A 21,582-nucleotide genomic window follows, 5' to 3' on the forward strand; every position below is an offset into this window, starting at 1 on the left:
CTGCGAAGGAGACATTGGAGAATACAACAAAAAATATAAACTGAAGGGCAAAAAGAGAACAGTTCATAGTTAAAGCAGATATTGGACAAATCCAACATTCTCAATAGCCAAAATATGCAAATAAATAGAAACTATATTATCATAAAGTCATTAACTAAAACAGACACGTGCGCATCCATGACTTAATACAAGTATAATTGCATACTATTGGAGGAAAACATTTTTTATGGATACATTGTGGAAAATTATTTTGGCCCATAGGCAAAATTGCTTGCTTGCTCAATAACAGCGTATCGGTTGCTCTCGAAGCCACGAATAACAAGGTTTTTCTCCTCGGATACATTACACAGCTCTGCTTTGCCCCCTACAGGAGCATGGAAGGAATTGAGATAAACAACATTCAGAATCGAATGTTCAAGCCACTCCGGGCCCTCTCCCACATGTGAGTTCATCTTTCTTCATGTAGTTATTTTTTGTATTTTTTTAAGGATACATCTCTGGGCCAGGTTGGTGCGGTGCCAGAGATCAGTCTCGACCGAAAGGTTGCGAATTTAAATCCTAGACGGCGGTCAACTCAACTCATCCACCCTCTCGGGCAGATGTTGGGACATCAATCGCGGTTATCATATGGAGACACTGGTCCTCCCCATTAAAATGCGGAATTTACGTATGCATGTTGAACTTCTTTCGCACCGTATGTAGCCAACCGTGCTAATCGGAGGTGTGGGAAATATACGTCACAACCTCTGTACATGTGCATGACGCAATGGTCCTTTGAGCAGGGTCACCTCTTGCATATGTCGTTGCACCTGCCAATCCAGAGAAAACTACAGTATTCCCTCGTTATTCACCAACTTGCTAGACGCGACTGTTGCTGTCGGCAAATCGCATCTGAAAAACTCAACACGACTCTGTAGAGAGGTGAGATAAAGTGATGAGAGAAAATGCTTTCTGAGAAAGTGATGAGAGATAGGGTGATGAGATGAAGTTATGTGTTACGGTCATTTTCATGCATTTAAAAGCATATTTACGCATTCATTTAAGGTAATCCGTACGCGACTATCGTTATCCACAAAATGTGCTATTCACGAGTATCTCCGGAACGTATCCCTCGCGAATAACCAGGGAATTCGGTACGTACATTTTTATCATTTATAAATGGGGTGGAGCGATGGTGCGGCAGTTGTCACACTCGTTTCTTTATAAACCCCCAGCGACCTGAGCTTCATTCCCAGATACGGCTAACATCAGTAGTGAGTGGGATCTAGAATTTGTTCCTGCCCCCCCTCTACCCGCACTCACCGACCGACACTGACCAGCATGGTAAAATATGGTCAGGAAACATATACAACCAAAAAGTGTGTTGCGGAGGACTGGATGCAGTGATGGGTTGACAAAGGGTGTTATGTAATTTACAATATAACTTTTATACATCGTGTATTAGTTTAACACGTAGGCTTTCGCGACCAATATTATTCATAATAAAGGTTTTTGGGTTAGATCGCGTTATTTATAAATGTGTCGTAACCCTCCACCACCCGACACGGCCAATCAGCAATAGTAAATGTCAATTATATCATCAATGATGGGCTTCGTTGTTAACTACTTCGCAAAAACATTGACCTATGGGCCTATGCACAGCAAAAATGTAGGAGGTGCAATTTCCATATTACTTCTTTGAGTTCTCTCGCCTCTTTTAAACTCAACCACCCCCTTTTGCAAAGGACAGAGGCCGCTGTCACTCACTTGGAGAGTAGAACCCCGAACCCTCAGCCAGTGACATGAGAACTCGTGAGCGGCAAGCAGCCATGAAATGCAACGTGAAGAATGCTCATTTGAATCCCGGTCCATGTTTACACCAAAGTTTTGGTCATGGCAACTTTCCCGTCCGAGGCAGAGCGCGAGTGGCCAGATGCCCGGCGGAGTAGCCTTCAGCGGCAGATCGCACGCAGGGGCCCTCGGTGACGTCATCTGGGTTCATCGACGGTTTGCTGTTTGCAAGCGCGCGGATATAAAAAGACACGATGGTTGTGAAGTGTATTGGCCATTCAAAGGCATCGCCATTAGCACTGCTGACTCATCCGTGCGCTTAAGTCTTAACAAATCACAACTCGCCGGGAATAATGGTTCTGCTATTGCAAATGCTTTGTTTTCTTATTTGCACGTGACATTTCCAACCAAGGGAAGCTATAATTTTATGGTGAATGTACTATTTTGTTGGTTTTTTTCATACATATTTACTCGTGAGATGACAGTGAATTATTTAAAAGGAAAAAAAAACTGACATTTTCAGCGATGTCTTGTGTTGAACAATAGCTATGGACATGGTTTCGCTTAATGCATTCCTTTATTAAATGTAGATGGGAGACAGGGGGTTGTGATGTTGTTGTATACAGCCATTAAGCACATCTATTTAATTAATGAACAGATAATTACCTTAATTGCGCTCCAGATGTGCGGTTTCGTAATGACCGTAAAACAATGTTTGTAAGACTTGGATCTGAACTGCACGGCACGTGCTGCGCCCTTCTTATTGAGAGTGACGTTGACAAACCATCCACGACCCCCAACCCCCGAAGCCTCAATGCAAGTTTGGCTCCCCCAGTGCAGTGCTGCTACCCGTAGACCAACAGCACTCGCAGCAGGGCAGCGGGACCCTGGACGGTCGTAAACAATAGCAGAGGAAAACATTACTAACCAACGACATCCACGAGCGATGGTAGAGGCATCCTGCCAGCCACCAAACCCTGCACCGCAGCATGCCCTACAAAGAGGTGTAACGATTCTTCTGCGGACGGTGATTCGACAAATGTTTTAGGATTCAAGGGGGCATGATTTGGTTTTAAGAATGTACTGCAAATATATTTCTGCCTAAATTTGTATGGCCTTACTCTTTGGTTCTTTCGGTAAAGTCACGTAGAAAGAAAATAAATTAAATAATAGAATACGACGTTTAGATTGCAACACAAGCAACCGTCATCAGGTATGATTGAATGAGAAAACAAACCTGGTAAACTTAGAAATGTAATGCAATACAACATAGAGAGTCGGCTAACACAACATTTAACACCCTACCTGGTTGATTACGTTCTTCCAAAGATTTCTAAATTTGAGAGAGAGACAAAACACAGACACGGAGACACATAGAGAGACACACAAGCAGAGAGAGACAGACAGAGACACACAGAGAGCGACACACACAGAGACACACAGAGAAACAACGACTCTGTGTCGAGGCCTTATATAGAGAGAGAGGGGGGTTTTGGGCAGAGAAATGAGCATGTTAATGAGAGCGGCCGGAGGAGAGAAACTGGACCTATAGACAAAGAAAATTTGAACTAGACAAACATGATCAAATTTAGAGAAATAGGAAGTTTGAGAAAACAAACTTAGTACAATTTGGAAATGTAATGCAATGCAACACAGAGAGTCGGTTAACACAACAGTTAACACTTTGCCTGGTTGATAACGTTCTTCCAAAGATTGCTAAATTATTAGTTAAGTGTGAGTTGTGTGGAAATCCTACCTGTAGAGGTGGTTCAAACTTGATTTGAAGCTTTCGTGACTTTACCGAAAGAACCAAAGAGTAATTCCTGCAGTCACGAAAGCTTCAAATCAAGTTTATACCTCCCCCCTCATTGGTACGTTTTGATCGCTCAGCTTAGCTTAAACGTAGCAGCATATCGTGTGCGCACAATTTGCGTTAATGGAAAAAAGACGTCAGTTCAATCTTGAGTAATATTATGTAGGTATGTTTAGCATTTAAACAATTATATTAATTGATGCATCGTTACACCCCTTTGTTTCCGACTCTGACATCACCCACATTAACACGTATAAAAGGTAGCTGTAAAAATCACCATATGGGCAGACCCCTTGGTGGACATTTGCCTAGATAATCCAAAATTACACTGTCAGTCTTATCACTCACATCCACAGATGAGACCACGTTATCCCATGACTCCATTTCCTCCACTGGCTCCTAATCCAATGCCCGTTTAATTTCAATACTATGCTCGTAATTTTTCAGATCCTTAATGGATTCGCCCCCTTTTCCACACTACCTCTCCCCCACTGATCTCACTCTACTCCCCTACACGCACCCTCTGCTCCAGCAACCAAGGCTTTCGGTTGAAGCTCCCAGTGAACTTTTGCTAAGTTGGAGGTTGCCCAGAAATATCTGCAGTCAACTCACTGTGCCTATTCAAGTTCAGGCTCCAGAACTTTTTCACCTCTGTCTATAACCGACTGCCTTCCACTATAAAATAAAACATGCATGCTGTTTCGGTACAACGGCGTGCGCTGCCATTGCATTCCGGTGCTGCACGCATACAAATTGTAATGTTTCAAGTTGATTTTGTTTAACCAGGTGGGAACTGAAGAGACCAGGATGGGTCTCATTTGTAAGTGACCTGGGGCATTAGTCCATCAGTAGGGGGTGATGACGGTTATGTTTAATCTCAATTGAGTAATTTACGGGTGCATTTTTATTTTTACGTGGAAAACGTTGACCTTGATGCCGGCCCAAAATTGCCTACTCTTGCAAATGACGTCAGGGGATCTTTCACCTCCACTGTGAAGCAGACTGCGTGTGGTATTAGTATTGTTTCGGTTAATACCACACCGCAGTATTAATCAGGGCAGCCCACTGAATTCAACACCGTGAGCCTCTGAAACAAGTGGCGAACGCGCTACCGCTAGGCTCCGCCACCGCGAAATAACGTATTGTACGTGTCTACTGTGCATCAGTTGCAGAACGAGATAAACGGCAACAAAGTGTGGTGGTATTAATGCCACTTTCCGTATTGGTCCCTTGACCTTGTCTGCATGATGGTTTATCTGCACTGGATGTAGAGTTATTTCCGTACGACTGTCTCCATCCCGTTAGCACACGAGCTACCGCCCTTGACATCATCGCCTTAATTTGCAAATCCAGTGCATTAATTGCACCTGATTGAACTGATACGTTGGCTGCAATTGAAGCAATTAATGCTGGCATTAGCTTCACGTTTACCCTGATCGAATTAAAACACGTTTGATTGAGCGCAATGTGACATTTGTAGGCTTGTGTTTTAATTTTCAGCGTTAATTAAACATTACCTGTTTTGTTCCGTAAAAAAAACTTTTTTGAGACTAGTTTTTAGAACGTGTCTGCTTTTGGAACAATTGTTTCTCTCAGTGCTGGGCTGCACGTGTATAAAAACAACACAAGCCCCCATGAGGGGATAGCACTGAGAATACGGAGAGAGAGATCTGCAGCCTATTCGCTCGGGGTATGCAGTTTGTGTGTGGGGGGGGGGGGGGGGGGGTGAAAACACCCCTTTGATCCTTTTTGGAAATTGGAAATCCAATCCAGGATTCGATCCAGGAATCAACTGAATCAGTCAGAATCAATCAGTTGATCCAATCTGGCACGCAGTTTGGATTGGCTTTTAATTACGTAATGATAACGTGCTAATACTAATAATATACTGCAGTACAATATTATATGTTGGATGTTTTTGCAACAAACCACCTGTAATGAACAGTGGGTGTATTACAGATATTAAACATGCACTTAATAACCCTTCTCTGCTATGGTCGTCGGCAACCAAATAACAAAAAGAGCCTCTCATTTCGAGTGCGGGAAAAAAACACTCAATATTCCAAGAGCCGCAATGCAATGTGAATACGAGACGGTCGTCCTTCGTAAATAACGTCACGAAGCTGCTGCTGTTACTGTGCCCACTGCGTGGCACCTCTCATTGTGCCCGCTGAATACCACCTCTCGCTCTGCCCACTGTGTGCCACCTCTCGCTGTGCCCACTGTGTGCCGCCTCTCACTCTGCCCACTGTGTGCCACCTCTCGCACTGCCCACTACGTGGGACCTCTCGCTCTGCCCACTGCGTGGCAACTCTCGCTCTGCCCGCGTGTGTGCCACCTCTCACTCTGCCCACTGTGTGCCACCTCTCACTCTGCCCACTGTGTGCCACCTCTCGCTCTGCCCACTGCGTGGCACCTCTCACTCTGCCCACTGTGTGCCACCTCTCACTGGGCCCATTGCGTGCCACCTCTCGCTGTGCCCACTGCGTGCCACCTCTCGCTCTGCCCACTGCGTGCCACCTCTCACTCTGCCCACTGTGTGCCACCTCTCACTCTGCCCACTGCGTGGCACCTCTCACTCTGCCCACTGTGTGCCACCTCTCGCTCTGCCCACTGTGTGGCACCTCTCACTCTGCCCACTGCGTGCCACCTCTCACTCTGCCCACTGCGTGGCACCTCTCACTCTGCCCACTGTGTCGCACCTCTCACTCTGCCCACTGCGTGCCACCTCTCACTGTGCCCATTGCGTGCCACCTCTCACTGTGCCCATTGCGTGCCACCTCTCGCTCTGCCCACTGCGTGGCACCTCTCACTGTGCCCACTGCGTGGCACCTCTCACTGGGCCCACTGCATACCACCTCTCGCTCTGCCCACTGCGTGGCACCTCTCACTGGGCCCACTACGTGCCACCTCTCGCTCTGCCCACTGCGTGCCACCTCTCGCTTTGCCCACTACCTGGCACCTCTCGCTCTGCCCAATCCTTGAGGTAGGCCCCTGCACTGCGCGAGATCTTGCAGCAGGCGACCTGCAAGCGCTGAGATGAGCGCAATGCTGGAAGGACCTCTGGCTTTAGTGGATGGACACGAATAGGAAAAGAAGCAAAGACCGACTTGACTCGATAGCCCTAGTGCTCTCAGTCATGGTAGTTATATCATCAAGTGACACTTTCTTTAAAAAAAACATGTTCCTTTATTCACCAAACTTGGTGTGAGATATCCATGTCTGCACACGCAATACCAATAGAATTATTGGGTAATGCGTCAAAAGTTACAGTATGTTTTCATCACGGCCACGTCCACATTGCATGCCTAACAAGCATTGACGACCTAAACTATTCAATGTACGTTTATAAAATAGCACAAAGTAAAATCTGTATTTTTGGATAAAATTCACTACTTCAAACAGTTGCATATCTCTAGAAGGAGGTTATTTATGATGCCAGCTGCGCTTGGTAACAGCTGTATGTTTTAATTTTTTTTTAAAGGCATCGTTCGTTCTCTGTTTCCATATTTCTATTCATTGGTCAATTGTTTTAATTTGGGGGGGGGGGTGTGGCGGGGTCAAAGAAAAGACAGGGATCAATAGACGGATCGTGGCTGTCAGCAGGTGGCAGATCAGCCACACATACAACTTTTTTAATAGGAAAAGCCAATAGCAAGGTAATGGAATTTTTTTCTCGGGAGTACGCATCACTTGGATATTTTGTACAGAGTCAACAATTCGATTCCCATCACATGGTAATTCCTGACCGGCCTGGTGGTGCTTGAGTAACAATCAGAAACTTCTAAGTTCAAATCCCAGGTGGAGATTGACTCGGGGCACGAATCTCAAGAACAATGTTAAAACTCTAATAGCTGGTCGAATGTTATTGGAGGCATATTTTTGTTGCTGGAGACATCGACCAATTCCTTCCAGAACCACCACAAGCGCTTTCCACCTGAACAACCATGCAGCAGATTTCACCTTTGATGTGTCCTTCTGCAGTAACACAGTATACTACGATCCCATTCCGAGATATCTAGGGAATAGTATAGACAGATGCCTGACCTTCAAGCCACACATTAAACAGATCTGTGAAAAGACTATGTCAAGAATCGCTTTGCTACAGAAACGATCAGGAACGATCTAGGATGCCTCAGCTGATTTGCTGCGAACTGCCACCCTCTCACTGATCTACTCTGTATCATAGTCATCGCAGTGTCAGAGTCTACTAAGTGTCAGAGTCTACTAAGTGTCAGAGTCACCGCGCTCTAGCTTGGTCCAGGAGCTCATACACAAAACTGATCAAGTGATGCGCATCATAATCGGCACACTGAAACTGACACCAATCCCCTGGCTCCATGTTCTGGCGAACATCAATGCCCTAAATATTTGCAGAGACATCACGCAAACGGCAAGGGAGTTAAATTTTGATTTAAAGCTTTCGTGACTGCAGTGATTCATATTCTTGGTTCTTTCGGTAAAGTCACGTTGAAGGGAAACAATAAAATAATAAAATATATAAGCAACACAAGCAGTCATCATCACACATAATGATGACTGCTTGTGTTGCAGTCGAAACGTCGTGAGAATTTTATTGTTTTATATATATTTTATTATTTTATTGTTTCCCTCCAACGTGACTTTACCGAAAGAACCAAGAATATGACAAGGGAGTTGACATGTTTTCTTGCCAACTACAACCACATACCCATCAACCAGACCTCAACAATGTCCCTCACAACCGAATCAAGTCCCAATCCCTTTTTCGGGATCGTGCTGTCACCATCTTAGACTCTCACCCAGATCCAGAAAAATGCTGGCCAACAAAGTGGAACAACATGGATGTCCAGTACAAACACCTCCTCATTCAAGACCCAAGCATCACACCTCCCCTGGCTTTGACATTCCATCCTCGAAGACACCGGTGGTGTGTCCATCAACTGCATCATCAGAACATTAACAGACCGATGCGCACCACATCCCCATCATGAATGGAAACCTAAAGACGCAGACCACAGGAGTGGGACTGTGCCAATGCAACCCACATCCATATTAGAGGTTTTTTGGGTTTGACCGCATAATATAAATGTGTTATTAAACCCTCCACCACCCGACACAGCCAATTAGTAAGGTTTGTCACTTTAAAAAAACATCCCAATTTGTTACTAGTTCAGCACACCGGTGTGTTGGAGAGTAAACCCACAACATTTACAGTTCGAGTACGACGTTTCGCCGGTAATTATAACTCAGCCTCATCAGGCGACAGCCAGAGTTGGCTAATATTGGTCGGGAAAGCCTAGTTGTTAAACTAAACCACTGTAGTCCATGCTCCTTCAACAGAGGAGGAATAGCAAAACTTCACAAACTCTCTCTCTCTCCCTAAGCGCTCTCGTAGCTCGCAGACCTTAACATTGGCGTTCAGCTCCTGCACATATTGCCACATGTGTAGTGGGTTCAATTGAGGCGCACACTTGATCTTGGAGGCAACACGTTTACTCACTAATTCCAACAAGTAACTATCTATTTAACTGGATAACGACTAAGGGTGGTGACCAGCACGAGTAACTACAGTATATACACTTGGAGGGGTGAACACCACATGCATGTGACTATATACATACTGGATGGGATAACTACTAAATCGGACCAGGACAAGCAACACACTGCCTAGTCCACGTGCGCGAAGAACAGAGACCACTGGCAGAGCCAGTGGGGGGGGTGGCACGTGGCCCCCAAATGATCCCATCGAAATCCCTAATTTCGATCGGATCATTGGGTTTTATTCGTAATTAATCGGCATTTTGCGACCCCCACTGCCACTGTGTGTAGCATATTATTATTACGTGCCAGGGACTCTATGAGATGATAGGACAATAGTCTGAGTCCGTAATTGGCAATAACTAACGGCAAAGCAGTTATAAGCGACTCACAGAATTGTGCGCAGTTGCGTATACAGTACACGACTTCCCTGAAGGCATCGACACCTTCAGCGAGCGCGATTCCGATCACACCACGCGGTTCGAATTCGACCCCTCGATCGATGGCTGCACCATCGCCGCACACGCGTCAAATAAAAAGCAAGGGACAAGTCCTTACTTATTACTAACAACTCCTCTATCATTTTTCATGTCTGGAGGGGTTGCGCCCGCTCCTCCTCTACCTGAAAATCCTGGCTCCGCCATTGCCGGAGACCGAGGACTCACGAAGACGAAGGAAGGACTTCTTCCCAGAAATGAACCGCGATCACCGCCGGGACTCGGCTTTTATCCGCTGCGGCATGGCCAGGCCCCGCTCTTGGCCACGCCCCCCTTTTACAGATCCTTCTCGACGATTCAGGGCACACATCACGTGTCCCTCTCACCTCCTCTCTGGTCCTCGTTACCACCTCATCCGGTCACGTGCCCCCTCGAGTTCACCCAGACTGTTGTGTCTTTACCCAGCCTCTTCCCATGGTATACTCTGGTGCTTACAGTACCACTCGCTCGGTACTGTCGCGACACTATCGTGACATCATTTATGTCACTTCACATGCAATAAATCGAATTGCTACATGGTCGATGGAAAATGAATATATATATTTTTTCCCTTTCTTTGCTTTTCTCTGATTTATATTCCGAGTGTGCTAATCAGTATAATTTCATAAGATGAAGAAATTTGCATTTGCAACGATCATAGCTAGCCTCACCCCCGTAGCTAACATCACCACGATCACGGCTAGCCTCACCATGTTTCAGAGAACAGTCTTGGAAAGATGATGTCACTTTACCCTTTCCCATGCCGAGGACATACACGTACTCCTGATTTCGTCATCGTATTTCATCGGAACGGAATTGTTTCGTGCCAGCTATCATATAGAGTGCGGTCGTATCGCTACAGTTCTCTGTGGCGAGTACAATGTCTTTAAAAACAGCGGCGCTACGGCTCTCAAAATAAAATAACGCTGAACCGCTTGCGCGTCCCAAGATTCAGCAATGAACGGGACCACGCCACCCTGCAACTTGCAGACGTCTTGGAACGGGAAGGGGTTAACTGCTGACTTCACACGAATATGCATCTTTAGCTACACTTTTGATGCCCTGCACATATTTTTTTTCACAATGTTATCAAACTGAAGAATACAATGCTCATTGTTCAAATAAGTCAATTTAATGTGAAAACCATATGCAATATGAGTTTTGTTGCTGTGCTATTGTTGGTGACTGGACTGAGACTATCGACCCACTGCATTGAGATCTGGGAAACTCAGATCCAGGATCTCTACGGTGCTGGCTCAGCGCTCTGACTCCTTGAGTCACTCAGTTTTCTCCGTGGTTGACAAAATAAGTACTGCTTCATTGGAAAATAACAATGGGTTGTTACGTGGGGTTCCAATATCTGTCATGGGGATTCTGGATTGTCCCAACTGGCTGAGGACTGGGTTTTTTCAGAAGTGAAGTTTTTTTCGCCCTTCGTGTTTATTTCGATTAAAAGCGAAGTAAAATTGTTTTTTAAACTATTAAACGGGGTAAATTAGCACGTTGGCAATTTGGGTTGATGTGACGATAGCACAAGTTGATTTATTTAAGGAGCTGATTCCCATTATCCACTTTCAATAAATGTGCTTTTTGAATCTGTGGTTTTGTGTTAATCATCAAGAACATATGCAGCTTAAGACACGAAAGGATAACAATGTTCTGTTACCTAACAGACATTTCCTACGTCGTTTTTTTCTATGACCGAATCATTTAGAATGTGCCCAATCTCTTCAGATCTCAAAACATACGCAGGTTTTGATCTTGGATAGTGCTTGGATGGGTGACCACCACGCATAAACTAATTGTCATAGTGTTGCTGTGTGGGCGACAATGGTAAGCAACACAGGGCAATACAGTTAAATAAATTGTTGTACTCTACTTATATGCTCCCACATCGAAGCTCTATGTCTTCCCAAACCCGTACTGATGAAGTATGGTTAAAAGGACCCATGATCTTCACGGCATGCCCATGCTCTCAGTCAGAAATGGATTTATGATGCCCTTTGTCAGTCCAGTCAATGCAATTCCGAGGCTGAAATTACCTACAGAGTGACATGCATATGTTTTAGTGTCCCAAAGAGGATAGTAGAAATTCCATATTCGTATGGCAAGGGTCATACTCTCCATAGGAAATTTGTTATTTTATTATTGATAACTATTGTGTAATCAAAACACTCCTGAATGCAGAAAACAATTAGTACATTTTCCTGATATAAGCTTGACAGACTACATATAGGCAAGGATGTATGTTTCCACTTTGTAACTGGACAGAGAGCTATCCTTGAATTTGGCCATAGCAAGTTTGTACCAGTCACAGTGCACAAAACGTACTACTCACTCACCGATTGCAACACTTCCACGTCAATTAAACCCACAAGCTAGACTGGCCTGAAGAAAAAATAGTACGAGTAACTTTAACAGACCACCGTTTTTTTTTCTGCTGCATTTTTGGCCTGGACATCCGAGAACTGCATGAGCAATTTCAAAACATATTTTTTTGCAAAAAAATGCGTAACAAAAATGTTTAACATTCTTGTCCATGGGATGGATACACAGTCCTTGTTTATCCAAAGGGGTTCTATTCACCAACACAGCGCTGGCATTGTACGCACTACGTGAGACTTAAGTGTAATTTTTATTTTTACAATTCTGTCCGTGTAGATACTTTAAGAAGTTCCAGTACTGTGGCTACGCTCCGCACGTGCGCAGCTGCAAGCCCAACACGGACGGCATCTCGTCCTTCGAAGACCTCCTCGCCAACGTGGTGCTGCGTGTCTTCGTGTGGGTGGTGGCCTTCGCTACATGCTTCGGGAACCTCTTCGTGGTGTGCATGCGCACGTACATCCGCGCCGAGAATCAGCTGCACGCCCTGTCCATCAAATCGCTCTGCTGTAAGTGGCCACACCACGCCGCCCACGGCCACCGCACTACGGGCGACTGCTTCCGTCTGACCCAAGTGCTGATGAGCATTGGGACCGCCACTCGTTTCCACCGTTTGGCCGCCCTGAGTCTGTGGTAAAAAAATAAATTTTGTTGTGGCACAGACATATCGGCGCAGCAGTAACACTCGTAGTCTCGCAGCAAGGAGGGCCTGGGTTCGATTTCCGACTCGGGCTCCTTTCTGCGTGAAATTTGTATGGTCTTCACCAGTTTTGCATGGGCTTCCTATGGGGTCCCCTGGTTTTCATACTCACGGGTAAAATGTAACTGGTATTGGCCAAACATCCCGATGCAATAAATTGCCTGCAAATCATTCAGTCGGTATTGCATGTAGCAACATCACGACAACTTGGCAGGACCCTTTTAAAAAAGAGTCTTGAGACTCAGGGAGAGTCTCCTGCGTAAAACCAAGTGTAAAAATTAATTCTTAAGAATTGGAGAACCTTTTAATTTCCCACATAGAGTGTTACTCCTTTGTTTGATGGGCTGATTGAATTGCCCAGTGGGATATAAACTCAGAACCTTCCAATTGTCAGACGAGTGCTCAAACTATGTTTCCACTTGGCTGGCTCCACGATTGTGTTGTGTAATGGCTCTGATGTGCATTTGAAATAATACTCCGTGCAATAACAAGTCTATGCAATTATGGGAGAATGTCTGTCGATGACACGTGTATACAGCGTTCGTTTACCGTGTTCTAAGATTTCAGGCTTGATAAATGGGATCCAAAGCATTTCTTGTAAATTTGGAATGACATTTTAATTAGGTCACCAGATTTAATGGACATTTTTGTGTTGATAATAATATAGTTTTACTGTTATTCTTAAAATGGGGGAAAAAAGCTACAGAAATATAGCAATGACTTCCAACGACGTTTGGGATTTCAACAAGTGGCAAGTCGTCATTATTATTTTTATTTACAGAGAAATGTTACCGTGAATGTGAAATCGAAATATGTTATAAATAGACTGAATGTGCACAACTATGAGTGTGTATATGTGTGTAAGACATTTGTATGGTCTGTTTGAATGCATGCATAATGGGCAATTATGTATACTGGAGTTATACATTTGAAGTTAAGTCAATATGCCTCGATGCTGTTATGGGCATTAGGGCAGGGCGAATCATTTGCAGTCCTGAGCCAGTAGTGGATATTTTATATTCTTATCCATATATACGTTACGACTGCCACTCTGTATGATGTGCACTGCGTGTGACATTCAAATGAGTTACCACCAGACTTGGAAAGAATACAAAGTGCAAGCCGAATGAACGAAATAAATTTGCCTTCAAAGTTAAATGTAAAAAAGTACAAGATAAATCTTTAACTAACGTCATCTATAAAGCCACCAAAAAAAGACTGTTCTCGAAATTTTTAGAGTAAACTATTTAGACATGAAACATACCATTCTACAAAACAACGGGTACGTGCAATGAAAAACAAATCAGTTGCCAGACTAAAACGAGAAGAAAGTGATTAACAAAAATATCGTTATTCTATTGCATCAGAATAGGTTATACGGATTACTAATCACCTTTTTACCGATATAATCACTTTAATAAAGCTTTCATTATTAGCAATAGTTTCTGCGCCCTCCCCCGCCACCTAATTAGCCCCAATTGCAAATGATATGAAGAGCGCATGTTCTGGTGGTCGGGATATACCTCTTTATTTAAAATAAGTAAATAAATAAAATTAGGAAATTGCACAGCCCCTTTGGCAATCCAAATGCAGGATTAAGGCCTCCCATGGGGGGGGGTTGTTTTACCATACTCCACAATGCTCAATGCTAATTTGCAAAGGGAGTGAGGCGGAGGGGGAATCTCAGAACCAGTTCGAATATCACACTCCATGTTGATCATGATGCTGCCGTGGTATCGTGGCTATCACACTGGACCTGCAATCCAGAGGCCAACTGGTTCGGTCTCCCGGCGAAATATTTGAAACAATGGCCAAGTCTCTTAAATCCTGGGCACCCATCGGTGCGCCACAGTTAGATCGGCGGGTCGCGTGTGGTGGGATGAAGTGTTGGTACTCCCACGTCTTCTAAGACGTCTTGCCAGGGTGGAAGAGTAGGCCAATATAGCCTCTCTAGAGCTCCCTCTTGTGGATGCTTTTCTGCCAACAGTGGCGTGAGCTGGCAAGTGTAGGGATGCATTTTTATTTTTACTGATGTTAGCCTGGAATTAAACTCAAGTATCTGACTTCCCAGTGTAGTCCACTAATCACTGTGCCACTGCTCTATCCCGAGGGAGGGAATTAATGTGACTGTTAACATTTTAACTTCCATCCATCATCCATATACCAAGTTACACGATTGACTTGCCTGAGCTTTGGGCGAAACAGAAATAGCCACCGACTTGTTATTGTAGGCATGAACTTCCAGAAATTGTTCCGTCAGGGACAATCTAACAACTTAGCAATTGTCAGGTAAGTCTGCAAATTTGGATATGATACATCACGCAATGTACTGGCCTTCAAATAATGCCACAGAATATGTTCAGTTCACACAAATTAGTATGTAGAATAAACACATCTCTCTTGACAGAATGTGCACGCCACGTTATTATAATTTGAATTGGCAAATCGTGCAAGCAGTGGCCAACCAAGGATTGAGAAAAAATTAAAAGAACATAAATTCCCCATCACTGACTTGGCGTAGCCAGCACTACAGAACTCATTTTCATATGTATGTTGAACTTTTTTCGCACCGTACGTAGCCAACTGTGAAAATCGGAGGTGTTGGGGAAGGACAATAAACGAAACGCACAAAGCAGTTCTAAAGAAATGCGTTTTCAATTAAGATTTAAAAGCGCAGTTTTCATTAAATTAATAATACTTAAACGTTAAAATCTATACTTTGTATGCTATTTGTGGGATCTGGCGACCCGAGTTCAATTCCTGCTAACATCAGTGAGGAATGTCTAAACTGATTTTGAGCCTGGGGAGACAGACGGCCAACCATGCTTCTGGCCACACCACCCCCTCATGTACTGTGCCGCTAACACCCCACTAGCCTGTTCACCCATTCCCAATCAGATGACGTACGTCATCAGTTTTTTTCCAATTCCGTGTATGTCATCGGAACGAATAAATACAATAACTTTATCGGTTCCGAGTCTCCCATAATGCCATGTGGGAGGGCGTGTGGCACAATTTTGTGCCAGCTATCATGGAGTGCGATCGTGTCATTACAGTTCTCTGCGGTGAGTCCAGTGTCTTTAAAAAAACAGCAGCGCTACGCCTCTCTAAATAAAACCAACGCCGAACCACTCGCGCGTTCCGAGATTCAGCGGTTTACGGGACCCCACCCCACCCTACCGACTTTGCAGACGTCTCGCAAACAGGAAAAGGGTTAAAGTCACCACCCAATAGCATGCCATCGTGTGCACCCTCTGCATCAGGCGCCGACTGCCTCATGGGCATCTACCTGTTCTTCGTGGGGGCGTATGACCTGCGCTACCGCGGGGAGTACAACCGCCACGCACAGCTCTGGATGGCCAGCGTGCCGTGCCGCATCATGGGCTCCCTCGCCATGCTCTCCACCGAGGTCTCGGTGCTCCTGCTCACCTATCTCACCATCGAGAAGTACCTCTGCATCGTCTTTCCCTTCAGCAACTTCAGGTGTGCAACCTCTACAAATTACGATCATTGTAATCTGGTGCGTTTGGTATTTCGCCCGCAACTCCGATTAGCACGGTGTGCGAAAAGACGTAAACATACATACATACATATACCATCGTTACAGCACGTGGCTATCGCGAATGCGCTGTTTCTCAGATGGATGTAGTCCGCCAGCAGGGGGGACGACGCTGCTATGTGTAATTCCAAACGAGTACTGTACTGTAAGTGTTTCAGATGTTCGAATTTGAACCATGATGCCAGCACACAATAGCCCACTAATTTCAGAAGACGCCAAGGCATTGCTAACGTCCACTGCAAAGCGAACTGCATATCTTGATGGTTAATACACCTGCGCTATTCACCAGGGCAGCTTCCCGGATTTAAACAATGATCTACAATATGCCCAATGGATTATCCCCGCAATATTTGTAAGAAATTACATTTTACACTCCAATAAGGTCTCCTGAGATCTTCGGATCACTTCTAAGTACTGAAAGCTCATGGTAGCGAGATGTTAACTACCTCGTCTGGTATACAGGAGGTGCGTGGGTTCGATCCTGACCCTGACGCCTGTATATCTGGGGTTTGCATGTTCTCCCCGTGGTCACGTGGATTTTTCTACGAGTCATCCGATTTTTCACATTTAGAAACATGCGTTTAGGGTATTTGGCTTCTATAATTTTCCACATTATGAGCCACTTCATTGAGCTATTATTCGTGGCCAGATCAATTTTGAAAAAGAGCTATATAGCTCAGTCCATCATTTTTCATTCAATTAAACATAAAAATATATATGTTATGCTATTGGTGAGATCTGGTGACCTGAGTTAAATTCCTACTGCCATCAGTGAGGAATGTCCAAACTAGTCCTGATCCTCCCTTGAGTTGACTCAGCCTCAAATGAGTACCTGGTGCAGTGTACATATCAATACTGGGGAGACAAAGATGGGCAAGCGTGGTTCTGGCCACACCACTCCCATCTTCTAATGTACTGTGCCAGGCTTTCCCATTCTAGCAAGACAACAAGTAATAAAATACTGTGCTGAACGGGCCCACGGTGTTCATGGAGGATGGCTCTTGCCTATGACATCAGGCAGCCCAGCAGTATTCATCAAGTTTTACTGTTTACAGATTTGCCACTTGTTCCATTTTCTTTCCAGGATCATTTTCTATTTGAGGTAGCTGCCCCAGCATATCTGAAGGTCTTATAATACACCGCTCAAGAAAATGCAATAACATGTATGTATGTATGTTGAATTTCTTTCGCGCCGTACATTGCCAACCGTGGTAATCGCACGTGCGGAAGGACAACAAACAAAACACTAAAACCAGTTCTAAAGACATTCGTTTTGAAATTAGATTAAAAAGTGCATAGCTCCAGTGGCTTCACAATATTGGAAGGAAGAGCCTTCCAGACGGCCGCAGAAGCACATTTGAAAAGCGCGCGATGCGGTGGCAGTCTTCGTTCGATGGCCAGGTGAAAGTCGCTGCGAGGATAACCGGAGTTCGCATGATGGTTTATGCTCCTTGACAAGATGATACGATGTGATATGTCTCGGTTATTTTTTTACCCCAGAGGTGGCAACCCTAGCAAAGTGCAATGTGAACTGAAGCAGTTTCCGTTGTCGCTCAGGCCGAAGCGGTGCCGCACGTTCTCCGTTCTCACCGCCATCTGGCTCCTGGGATTCGCCGTCGCCTTCACGCCACTGTGGAATGAAGACTTCTTTGGGAATTATTATGGCCGCAACGGGGTCTGCTTCCCACTGCACTCGGACCAGACCGAGAGGCCCGGGGCTCAGGCCTACTCCGTGGCCATATTCCTAGGTAACAGCCCATCCACAAAACAACATATTCATAAACTCTCAGCTGGCTGTGAAGGCTGATGTGCCATACGTTACAAAGACAAAGGCCCCCCATGTAGCCTCTTAACAGGCTCAAGGGATACGTGCTGTATGTAGCGAGTAGCAGCAGCACCTATGAAGGCACACGAGGGGGTGGTGTGGCCACACACACACGCACAAAGATCCCTCACTCAGCCTTGTATTACAAATTGGCGAATGGTGTTAGCCAGCACCTATTTGGTTTGTCGCAGCCAATATCACGAACCGCAATTCGAGTTTTGAGTTAGGCCTCAGGTTTGGCCCCGTAATTTTTGTCGTGAAGACCCTCCACAGCCAAACAAATGAAATTGTCATGCGTTGTGCAAAAATGTAACATGCAAATGACAATTCTTCTACCTCACCGGGGAGCTGAAAGAATGACCTTTTCAGCCCTCACACAACTTTATCTGATTGCTTAATTTAGTTAGTTGACAATACAATGAGTCCATAGAGCACCTTATCTCAAGGCACTTTGCATAGTTTCAAAGCGGTTACAAAAATAGAGTGATTTAGATGGCAGGGATGCGAAAGGGCCGAGGGATGAGTGACTGTAACAGAGGAAGCACAGGAGTCACAAAAGGGGAGGGGAGGGACGGGACAAAGTGGAGGAGCAAGAGGAAGGAAGAGGGAGGGAATGGGCAATGGAGAAGAGGAAAGCTTTGGGGAACAAAAGGAAGTTAACGAGAGGAACTGCTTTATGTACAGGGTACATTTACTCCAGTGGTGGTGTGCAAGGTGGGAAAACTAGATTGGGCACGGTGAGAAAGAGGGACAAAGACAGAGACAGAGAATATTGTGAAAGAAAAGGACGAGGGGACATAAAAAGAGATAAGAGAAGCGAGATGAAGTGGGGCAAAGCCGTGGAGAGATTTAAAGACGAGTGTAAGCCATTTAAAAAGAAGCGATGCAGTCAACGGGAGGCCGGTGAAGTAGACAACTAAATGGTTGATTGAAAATAACCCGCGCGGAAGCATTTTTTTTGCAGGGAAGTGCGAGCGTAGGCAGGAAGACTAAGAAGAGAATTTCAGTGGTCCAAACCGGGTAAATATATATATATCAGAGCATGAGCCAGGAGTCTGGCAGCAGAAAATGAAATTAGATTTCTGATATTGAATCAATGAAAGTGGCAGATGCGAGTAGTAGTGGCGATGTGGGTGGAAAAATTCGGGAAGAGTGAAAGATTACACCGAGGTTGAGGGCAGAGGAAGCAGCAGTGAGGGGAGAGAGAAGGGAAGGACATGGTGAGAGCGAGAGGCTGCAAATAAAATGAATGATGTTTTGGACGGATTGAGATAGAGAACGTATCAGAATATTGATTTATTAGTGTAATTGTCCGTCACGTGACCGGTTAATAAAAATCTAATGTCATGAAAAAGACTGACTGTAGCAGTACAATTTTAAGATTGTATTGAATGTATTTAATCAAAAATGTCTATATATCACATTTGGTGTAAATTGGCGATCATCTACCAAAAGTTTTCCTTGAGATTAATTTTGTTGAAATCAGCACTATGATGTTAGTTGGATTTTTACATCTTGACAAAGTGACATAAAGTTGTCCATGGGAACAAAACCAGTTTGTTCTTGTGACTTATTGACAGTGATAGCAAATGCAGGAATGGTTGGAAACTGTCTTCGCTTTTAAATAACTGGTAAATTGACATCAGACGGTGCCAGATACATTCTGAGAATGAAGACATCTCCACGATTGGATTCTGAAATGCTTTCAGCCACAACAAAATTACGGTGCATTTCACCTATCACTAGACGTGTGGCATTCCAGATGGTGTTAGCATGGTGCAGAAATTTTATTGGATAATTTGTGACTTCAGTCGGATCCACGTAGCCTACCCAGCATTACACACAGTGTACAGAGTGTCAGGCATTAGGCACATATTACCAAAATTATGTGTATAATACTGGAGGAATCCAATGAGCTATAAAGCTCTTTTTCACAGATGTCCAGTTGGGGCGGGTCAGAACGTTAAAACCACAAACAATAAAAAAACACACGATAGGAGTGCAAAGTATAGGAAAGGTAATGAAATTACAAAAAACTATAAATATATTTTTATTTAAAGCTTTCGTGACTGCAGGGATTCATAAACTTGATTATTTCGGTAAAGTCACGTAGAAGGGAAACAATAAAATAATAAAAATATAAAACAATAAAATTCTCACGACGTTTCGACTGCAACACAAGCAATCACACACCTGATGATGATTGCTTGTGTTGCAGTCGAAACGTCGTGAGAATTTTATGGTTTTATATTTTTATTATTTTATTGTTTCCCTTCTACGTGACTTTACCGAAAGAACCAAGAATATAAACACATACATTTATTTTATCTTTTTCAGAAGCGACCTAGCAACAAATGATTGGTCAGCAAAGTGGCTTATCATGTCGAAATTTCTAGCAGCCAAAAACTCTAAACGCATGTTTCTAAGTGTGGAGGTAAAAACCGGAGCACCTGGAGAAAAAATCCATGCGACCACGGGGAGAACATGCAAATTCCGAATATACAGGCGTCAGGGTCGGGATCAGGATCGAACCCACCACCTCCCAAATACCAAGCGAGGTAGTTAACATCTCGCCACCGTGGCACCCATAAAACTGAGTTGACCTTATAGAGAACCAGAACAGGTTGTACGTGCAACTGACACTGTTGCATGGCCAAGCCATTAAATTAGATCTTAAATTAACGTTATCTGTCAATACTATATGCTGTTTATACTGTTCCCGTGAGTCAATCCACACAACCACGGGGAGAGGGAGAGACACGCAAACTCCATTCAGGGTTGGGTAGCAGCCAGGAAGGAGGAGATGTGATGAAGATATAGAGATCGGTTTAACACAGTGTAGCCTTTTGCGACCAATATCCATAATAGAGGTTTTTGGGTTAGAATTGTAAATGTTCTTGGTTTACTCTCTAATGCAACGGTGTGCTGCACTAGTCATGAAGTGGGATGTTTTTTGAAGTGACAAACCTTACTAATTGGCTGTGTCAGGTGGTGGCAGGTTTAGCGACACATTTATATTTTCGTGATCTAATCCAAATACCTCTATTATGGATATAGAAATCGACAGTAACTACGCATATAAAGAAAGCACACCGTCGCACCGCAACTTGCAGATGCTCAGATCTCGCTTGCACGAAAAAAACATTTGTCAATCTCACTGGTACAAATGTATATTTTATTTTAGAATCATCACAGTTTATTCTATGTCGTTGAACGGAGTCCTGCAAAGTATCCTCACGCACAATGCAGATTACTTGTGAAACCTTAACTTGTAACTGCTTTCCAGTAGGTTACTTCCTTTAAACTGCACGCATGTTAGTTATCTTACCTATATAAGTAACTTTTTGTCTGTCTGTCCATCTGTCTCTCTGCGCGGGTACCTTGTGACGTTTTTAACTGACAAATTCTGGGGTTTATGAATCAAAAAAGTACACGGATACCACTCGATATGCCCCGGGATGAAAAAATCGCTATTCGTATTTCACATCTCTCAAGTTTAAAGTAGTTAAATTAACAATTTATTCCTTTTATAAGCAC

At 44.2% G+C, this 21,582-nt stretch overlaps 1 protein-coding gene across 2 annotated transcripts in view; it reads left to right on the top strand.

Annotated features, from left to right (window-relative positions):
• RXFP1 (relaxin family peptide receptor 1) overlaps positions 1–21,582 on the top strand; it is a 288,445-nt gene that overhangs the window by 245,799 nt on the left and 21,064 nt on the right. For both annotated transcript variants that reach the window (XM_032955172.2, XM_032955171.2), the window contains exons 14-17: positions 371–442; positions 12,241–12,470; positions 15,925–16,144; positions 17,778–17,968. In XM_032955172.2, coding sequence (XP_032811063.1) covers positions 371–442; positions 12,241–12,470; positions 15,925–16,144; positions 17,778–17,968 — 713 coding nt within the window. The remainder of the gene's footprint in view (positions 1–370; positions 443–12,240; positions 12,471–15,924; positions 16,145–17,777; positions 17,969–21,582) is intronic.

Source organism: Petromyzon marinus, chromosome 16 (assembly GCF_048934315.1).
Source record: "Petromyzon marinus isolate PM22_M1 ecotype Great Lakes invasive population chromosome 16, UKy_Petmar_22M1.pri1.0, whole genome shotgun sequence".
Lineage (NCBI taxonomy): Eukaryota > Metazoa > Chordata > Hyperoartia > Petromyzontiformes > Petromyzontidae > Petromyzon > Petromyzon marinus.